Source organism: Diachasma alloeum, unplaced genomic scaffold (genome assembly GCF_001412515.2).
Source record: "Diachasma alloeum isolate Michigan unplaced genomic scaffold, Dall2.0 Dall_scaffold_00195, whole genome shotgun sequence".
In the NCBI taxonomy this organism is placed as follows: domain Eukaryota; kingdom Metazoa; phylum Arthropoda; class Insecta; order Hymenoptera; family Braconidae; genus Diachasma; species Diachasma alloeum.
Window position 1 is genome coordinate 1,269,956 of NW_021680360.1, and position 8,483 is coordinate 1,278,438.

Consider the following 8,483-nt stretch of genomic DNA (forward strand, 5'->3'; position numbering starts at 1 on the left):
TTTCCCCCCCCCCCCCGCCGTTGATTTCGACCTTGATCTTAATTCAATGCCCTAAAAGGACACCCACCCTTTTCCTTTTTTTTCTGTTTCCAATGGCCGGTTTTTGCTGAATGTCTGAAGGTCCAATCCGCCACTTCGATGAGCCTTTGTGTATCAGAAGTCAATACTCGTTCTCATCTCAAAGGAAAGGAAAATAACAGAACCCCCAACACAATGCGCATTTTTTAAATTTTCAAATATTTTTATTAAAGGATTCGCCTCTTAAAATCATAATGTTGAAACAAATAAGAATATCACTTAGTTTTTTTCGTCAAAATATACATATACATACAATCATGTACCATATATATTCATACATTTTTCGCGAGAAATAAGAATCCTCAAGATAGAGAATACATAATTCATTCGCAGGAAGTTTTGGCGGATTGCTAGCAGAAGGAGTAGAGAAAAAGATGAAGAAACTGGAGAGTGAAAATAAAAGTAGATCGCCCAAGAGGCAGGCAATGAAGGTAATACAAAAGGATTGAGAATTGAAAAAAGGTGGAGGGAGACTCTCAGAAACAAAAGAAAACAAGAAGAAAAATACAACCGCGTCTATATTACACGTCGAATCTTGCTCGCAGTATCGTCCGCCTTGTCGAGTACCGCGGGCAAAGAAACGTAATAAACAGTTACGACTCTCACTCTCAAAATCATTAACCTCTTGCGATGTTCGAGGCCCGAGTGCGCGAGGATATTAACCAGAAAAGGAAGAAATAGAAAGGAAGATAAGATTGTAAAGAGGTAGAAGTGAGAGCATCCAGAAGAGAGAAACGAAAATGAAAATTGATTAGTCTCGAGCACTGGAGATCGCTGTGAGTAGTTTCACTGTTTACAATTCAAATATCATCTCGTTGTTTTAAGTTATCGTCAACAGCCTAGAAGAAACCATCGCCAGTGGGATCGTTGAGCCATGGGTAGTTGTTGGGACACCTGACGCATGTCTGAAGATTGAGAGTCTCTCCGGGCACCTCTTTGGCGGTTAATTTGCAAGTGTGAGGCACCCAACAAGCTGGTGGTCCCTCAACACTGCACTTCTCCCGCCAGGCCTCGAAGTTCTTCGACTCTGAAGAGGTTCTTGGGTTTTGGATCCATTGGATGACTTGAGTCATGGTGACGAAATAGACATCGTTGTGGTTGGTCAGCACCTCGTCGATCCAGAAGAGGAAGGCGTCGAGGAACTCGGGGTTGTTCTTCAGCCAGGCTGCGTGGAAGTAGAGACCGAGGGGCGCACGATTCTGGTCGTAATGTCTGTCGAAGTTGTGGTTTAGGAAGTTGTAGAACTGATCGCCGGTGAGGATGTTGCTGCAGGAGTCAACCATAGCACATCCTGGGAGGTACTCATCGTTGACGGGGTCTTCCCTCCTGTCTAACTCGTTCATCACCATTTCCCAAACGGCGTGAGACCTTTCGAACACATTGAAACGAAGTTAATGATTGATGACAAGGTTGAGGTGAAAATATTAGGTTTTGGAATTTGGTTGGAAGCTGTTGCTTTGGTGTTTTGATATGAAACTCACCTGGTTGGGCAATGCTGGAGGTTTCCATGGCAACGGTGAGGCATTCTGAAGTACATGGTGTACGGCCATAGAGGAGGATTGTTCAAAGCAGCTGTAATGGTGGAGTCGTACAAGAAAGCTTGCTCCTCCATCATCGTGAACTGGTTGTTACCACCGACACGGAGGTAAGGGGCGCGAACTCCCACAACACTGTTGTCCGTCAAGTTAGCGTACTTCTCGGCGATGATCCTCATGCCTGCCATCTCTTTCGCCCAGTCGTCGACAGTTGCGTTCGACCAGAACCTTTCGTCATCGTTGTGCCTGGAGACAAATAATCATATTGGACAACTCTATTGATGCGGATCCGTCGTTGGTTGATCTGAAGTGAGATCAGAATGTTTGGAAACTTATTGATAACTCACGAGATTGAGTGCACAGCGATTTCATGTCCCTTCCTGTGCATCTCTTGTACAGCGGAGTAGTTAGTGTACTTGTGTGAAACAAAGAAAGTGGCCTTGATGTCACAACCATTGGGATTCTTCCTTTTGCTGTTGAAGATCTCCTTATACAATCCGATATTGTTGTTGTTGATGGCATCATCGAAGGTGATGGTGATCATCTGGGGGACGTCCTTGTAGGGAATGTCACCGGGAATAGTAGTACCATCTTCCGAGCAGAAGCAGTCTGGCAGAACACAGACGGTCGGATCACAGGGTGGCGCCCGGTTGGGGTCATTATCCATATCTAGAATCACAAGTGAACTATTGAAATCATTGAACCACACCAACCGATCTCATCAAATATCCCCGGAAGCTGTTGACGTACCACAAACATTCTCATCAGAACCGTCAAGACAATCAGGCTCGCCGTTACAGAAGAGACCGCGCTCTATGCAGGTACCATCACCACAAGCTAGAGAACCATCCGAACAGAGTGGCTCCTCGGTGAACAGCATTGGCTTAGCTTTCCTCTCCTTGTTCTTCGTTTTGCAGTTATTGACTGCTGCTTTCCAATCACATGTCTGCTTGTCAATGTCAAAGTAAAGCCCGGCGGGACACCTGATGGCCTGCAGCCCCGAACTCGTACACTGAATGACATCACGACAATTATCACCCTCACCAGCTACCAATCGGAACCACTCTCCTGCATCCTTGTCCTTGCAGATTTCATTCTCAAAACTCTCGTCCTTCTTCGGCTCATCCTGACGCTTCACTCGAACCGATGATGCACCATCTACAAAAATCATTCGTCTCTCTAATTCAGGAAGGAGATATCGCTCTGACTCGGGGTTGCTTTGATTGTTATGAATCTATTCTACAAATTTTTCCAAATTTTTCGCGAAAGACTCGCCAGCCGTGGGGAAAGTTTTCCTCCCACCCCGAGACCAACCGGGGCCTTTGGGGCACGGCAACCAGTGACGTCAGACGAGACAGGAAAGAGACCCGGCCCTGGGGCATTTACGTTCTAATCTATTATGCAACAGTCGTCTCGCTTATGCGCCCAACGACGAAACGGATCATCGTAAAATCAAATTTAAATAACAGCTTGATCATCCCAAACTCTAGATATTCGAAAGCATCTTTTTTCAATTTTTCTTATATGAAAGAAATCGAGAGTAGAGCTTCATTGAAAACAGAAACAGGTTTTCTTCGGCTTCTCCTTTTTTTCTCTTCGTTAAATTAATTTACATATTGACTGGTACGATCAGAGAAATTGAGCATAAATTATTTGAAAACCGGGAAGGCGCCTTTCTCCGACACTTTTAAGTAACTCGTTTATTTTTTTTTCCTCTTCTCTCAACTCTTTCCCCACCCTCGGAATAGTTAATACCGCGTCGTGGAATATTCAATACATTTTCATTTGTATGAAATGTTATAATGCGGATTTATCTAATGGAGAACGGATGTATCGTATCTATATAAATGGAGCGGATTATCATGATCATCGTTCATGATGCAACTGAACATAATCCCGCGGCGTCAATAACCCGAACTATCGTTAACATCAAGCATTATTTATCGCAAAAGGTGTTATCAATTGAAAACCTAAAGATATTCCAAAAGGGAGTTCTACTTACGTGTGACAGCTACTGCCGCACCAAGCAGCAGTATCATCAGCGAGGACCTCATTATCCTCGTCTCGTTTTATTAACGTGCAATGACAATGGTATCACCCGCACGCAACGGTATTACGTTAATCACGATTAATTAAATTTCCCCTCAAAATTCTCTTGATGTATGATTAAAGTGAGAGTCACCAAACGAGTCCGTGATTACTTGGCTCGTGCTTTTATCGAACTAGCCGGGGTCCAATCTGATGAGTTGGACGCGAATAACGGAGAAAGGAGGCGGGGGGAGGGGGGATCAATCAAGAAAGATGAGGATTAATCAACACGTCGCACCACTTCCGGAGGATCCGCCAACTTCCAACAGTAGAAGTAACCAGAATATTACCATTAGAAAAGTACCAGAATTAAATACTAAAATCTTAACTAGTAATAAATAAAAAAAATTGATATATGTAATGGTGATTATTGGATGACACTCGGAGTGGGGTGCGGACCTTGGATCGTAGGTACCGCATACGAACTGGCTGAGGCGCGCCACTCACCCGGCCTTATATTGCCACCACCACCTTCAATCAAGTCCCCAAGAAGTTCTTGCGCCCCCTCTCGATTCAATTCCACCGCAAGTTTTGTTGACGACCGATGCTAAAATCAACTGCTGCTGCATACGACGGGGTTAATCATTTGAGATATGTCTCATGCTATTGATTCCTGATGTGACTCATTTGAGGTTGATTTGATGACTTGATGGATGAGAAGGACTCGAGATTTGATTGATTAGCTGATTTTTATCTGATGAATGTTCGACTCGCTTTATCGGTCTAGCGGCATCGTTCCCCTAGGACTGCTGGTTATGATCTGGGGGCCTCACTCCTGTATACCAAGAGGTGATTCAGGCGCTCCGTTGACGTCATCGCGGCGCCTACAGTTTCACGAGTAAATCCGTCTGATATAATTTGCTTTCTGGTTTCGACATTGTCTGGTCGATTTTAAGAATGTGGAAAGCGATTATCAAAAAGATCGTGATGTAATTGTTGATGTATGTTGTGGGGCTTTGGAGCAACACTCGATTGACCAAGTGATGGATTGAGTCGTAGACGCTCGCAGGTGGCTTTTAGACTAATGTCTTTTTGAGAAATATTGAGCGGGAGATTTGATCGGCCGATCGACCTTTTCCACTTTCTTCGGTTTCTGATCTTTGGCGTCGCAAGCCATGCGACATTTGAGGTACATCGAGATCAACAGGATCAATGAAATGTAATTGAAACCATCGGCAGTGATCGGGAAAATGATTGGTTTTTATGTCGTTTTGCTTGAAGACTTGACGACGTATTCCCCCGACGTAGCATATCAATCAGATGAATTGAGCGATCAATTTGATGCAACAAATAGGCGCACATTGTGGATTATATTGAGTAAATTTCACAGACAATCGCATTACGTGGAGACCCTCGAGGGGGTAGGACAATGCCTCGTTTCACTTTGGCATCACGTTTCAGCTTGTTGTACACAGTCATCTTCTTCTAAATGTCAGGACAACGGAGATGAAGCCGAATGAGAAGGGCTCCCTTGGCATTTTCGATGATTTCGTGACCGATCTCAGCTTGTACGCAATTTTTATTGCGCAATTGTGTTATTATTCGTGTGAGATTCAATGCCAAAGAGGAGTTATTATGCGTCATCTGTTCGTATTTGTCTTCTTCTTTGGTTTTTTTACGCTAGCTTCGGGTTTTCGGAGATTGCTGCTGTTTTTTGTCCTCTTAAGTTGCATTTGTGATTTGAAAGTCAAGTCAGATTACTGGAATGTCTTGTGCTCTCAAATTAGTATGATGATGTCGATGCCCCCGGGGCAAACGCCTTCTCATCGTTGAGCATTTGGCTACCGCTCTTATTTTTCGGGCCTCTGGGCCATGTTTTGTGTAACTCGAATCATATTCGATAGATTTTACTTTCCACTTTCATCTAGGAGGTGGGTGATACAAAGGGGCAGATGTCTTTCAAACTTTTTCGGTGAGATGTTCGCCTCGTTTTGTTATGAAATAGAGTGGTTTGCTGGATTGATAGACAGGGAGAGAGAAAGGGAGAGGAGAAATGAATGAATGTTGGTCGTTTGTGCTCTATGGGCAGATAAATCTCGTGGGTTGGTATGCTTTTTTCAATGGTAATGGGTTTCTCGATGCCAATACGAGATAAGGGAATATAAATAATGGCTTCTGGATGACAATGGTGCATCGGCGGTTCAATATCGCTTTCTCTGCCCGCGGCTACAGGGGAATTGTGAGATCGATGGGGACTGCCGGCGACATCTGCCGCGAGATCGAGAAGTCGGGCGATCGTTGAGGATCGATAATGCATTGGTAAGGAGGGGATCGGTTCTACCTGCGGTGGTACTTCCGGTTCGGCGGAGGATTCAATGATTTTGGTAAGGGAATGGTAAAACGAGTTGAACAGGAATACAAGAAATACCGAAAGTCATGGGTTCACACGTGCCATACCGATCTTCGGTATCTTGAGGAAACTGATACATTGTTACAGAAAAAATGAAATTTCATGGACAATTTCCTCAATTCTGATTTTGACCAATCAGAGTGCAGTATTCGGAGTCACGTGACGCGTTTCACACTGATAATTTCCCCGGATGCAGGGAAATTATCAGACTGATAATTTCCCTATAGCCTGTCAATTGCTTTCTACGAATTTGACAGATATTCCTCACATTTTGGTGAGATGTGTCCCGTAACCCCGAACACTGCACCCTGGTCGGCCAAAATCAGAATTGAAGAAATTGTCCTCCGAATACCCCTCGACCTTCAAAATTCATCGGATATTTCCCTCAAGTTTTCCTGCATATCGGCGATCGGGATCAGCTTTGCTGTACAACTAATCCCTCTCGTGGCTATGCAACAAAACATTCGAGAAATATCCGATAATTTTGAAGGTCTTGGGGTATTATAGCTGATAATTTTCACTATCAGGAATTTTTTTTTACCTGAATTTCCCTGATTTATATTACGATGGAAAAAAATATACTTGAATTGAATATATTTTATACCAGAATCAAATATATGCATAAACCTGATTCAAGAATAAAATATGCTTGAGTCAAGTATATTATTCTTGATTCGAGTATTTAATATACTTGATTCATTTTACATATTCGAATGGGGTATAGGCGTTTCAATGCAAATGTAACGTAAGGGTCAGGCGCTAAATGTGAAAATGTAAGGGTCAAAAAGTGGAGGTTAAAAAATGAGGGTCAGAATGTTAGGGTTAAAAATTAGGGTCAGAATGCCACGTCTTCCCCTAGAAAACGATGATTACGGCTCATTTCCTTGACATTTGATCTTCCAGTTTCCTAAACATTACTTTTCTGCCATCGAAAAATTATTTTAAATGCCGATAAATTTCTTAGTATCTTTCCATTTCTCGCCCTGTCCACTTCACCAAAACTGCATCTCCATCATCGAGATCGAAATATCGAACGAGGCTCATGTTGACGATTTCCAAAATCAGTCTGAAATTCACGGCAAATGAATAAAGCCCCCAGAGCCGGCCTCACCCCCGGGTTATTCGGAGCACCTGACACACAGGATTCCCCGCACCTCTCCTTCGCCCTCTCCCACCCGCTCACTACATAATTCTATCTATAGACCCACATGTTGCATTCGCTGCCCACTCTACACTGCTACAACCCCCCGAACTTCATGAATCCCATCAGCTCCATTACGCTCGATTAGAGGACTACAGCCGCTCCCACCGTCACGCATTCCCCGGAAATCCCCTTATATAGTGCCATATTCATGGATATCGCATTCTACGGAGAGCTTCTCATAACCGTTATTTCCTATTTTCTCCGTATTTTCTCGGTCTCAACGGTGGAAGTAAAAACGAAATGATACGGGTAAAAATTGTCAACCGAAGCTTCGAAGTTTTTTCCTTCGTTTTAAATTTTTCGAGGATTTTAGCGATGTGCACAGAAAAATAGAGTTTTGATTTTCAGGGACGTGTCGCTGATTTTTGGGAAATCATTGAACCCACGTATTTATTTTAATAGGGGAGGGTAGGGCAAAACGGAACGGAAGGGCAAAACCGACCACTGACAAAAAATTGATGATTTTTGTTTTTTTTTCTTTCCTGCAAATCAGGAACACTGAGTGTGTTGAATTGAAAGTGAGTTTCTTGGATCGTAACCGTCACAGGGGTTTTATAGACAACAAGTGTCGTTGCACCGCAATTTGATCAGATTTGCTAATCACACGGAGAGAAATTTTTTAGAAAAATTCTAGTGCTAGCACGGGAAAAGAGGCGCCAAGTGACAGTCAGAAAAAAATTACAGTGCTGGCCCTAGAAATTTTATTGGGGAAAACGTGAATTTTTCCCCGTATTTCTGTGAAAATTTAACAGAAATCCCCAGAAATTTTGCCAGAAATACCAAGAAATTTTACTTTAACAGCACTAGAATTTTTCACAGCCGATGGATTGTGATTTTTTCCAGTACTCGTACTAGAATTTTTCTAGAAAATTTCTCTCCGTGCACCTCAAACCACAAATGACTTCGAATTTGCTCCATTCGGAAGCAAAAACCAAAATTATCAATTTTCTGTCATTGGTCCGTTTTGCCCTGCGGTCCGTTTTGCCAGCCTGGTCCGTTTTGCCCTCCCCTCCCCTACGGAATAAAATTTATGCTCTCTTTATCAGGCATTAAATTTTGATCATAATCATTCAGTTAAAACATTTAAAAAACGATGGATTTATTTGTGTTAATCCTACCATTTTCTTGAGTTATTTCCCATATAATAAAAAAAAATCAACAGACAATCATTTTACACAGTTATAGAAAGTTCAGACCGGAACCTGCAAAAGTAATTTTTTGGCTCTCC

The 8,483-nt window shown here is 42.9% G+C and overlaps 1 protein-coding gene across 1 annotated transcript; it reads right to left on the bottom strand.

The window, feature by feature from the left end:
• Nucleotides 1–226: 226 nt before the first annotated feature.
• LOC107048569 lies at nt 227–4,106 on the bottom strand. The gene is made up of 5 exons (XM_015271795.1): nt 3,616–4,106; nt 2,364–2,771; nt 1,961–2,282; nt 1,560–1,859; nt 227–1,446 (listed from the first exon to the last, which is right to left on the bottom strand). The coding sequence occupies exons 1-5, from the start codon at nt 3,665–3,667 to the stop codon at nt 918–920; spliced, it is 1,611 nt and encodes a 536-aa protein (XP_015127281.1). The 5' UTR covers nt 3,668–4,106; the 3' UTR covers nt 227–917.
• Between the last annotated feature and the right edge of the window lie 4,377 nt (nt 4,107–8,483).

What these genes read in the sequence shown, in the direction of transcription:
- LOC107048569 (XM_015271795.1), bottom strand. Translation starts at nt 3,667, where the DNA reads ATGAGGTCCTCGCTGATGATACTGCTGCTTGGTGCGGCAGTAGCTGTC. An exon ending in TTCTGATGAGAATGTTTGTG is followed by an intron (nt 2,283 to 2,363) that starts GTACGTCAACAG and finishes TTGTGATTCTAG; the next exon opens with ATATGGATAATGACCCCAAC. An exon ending in ATCGCTGTGCACTCAATCTC is followed by an intron (nt 1,860 to 1,960) that starts GTGAGTTATCAA and finishes ATTTGTCTCCAG; the next exon opens with GCACAACGATGACGAAAGGT.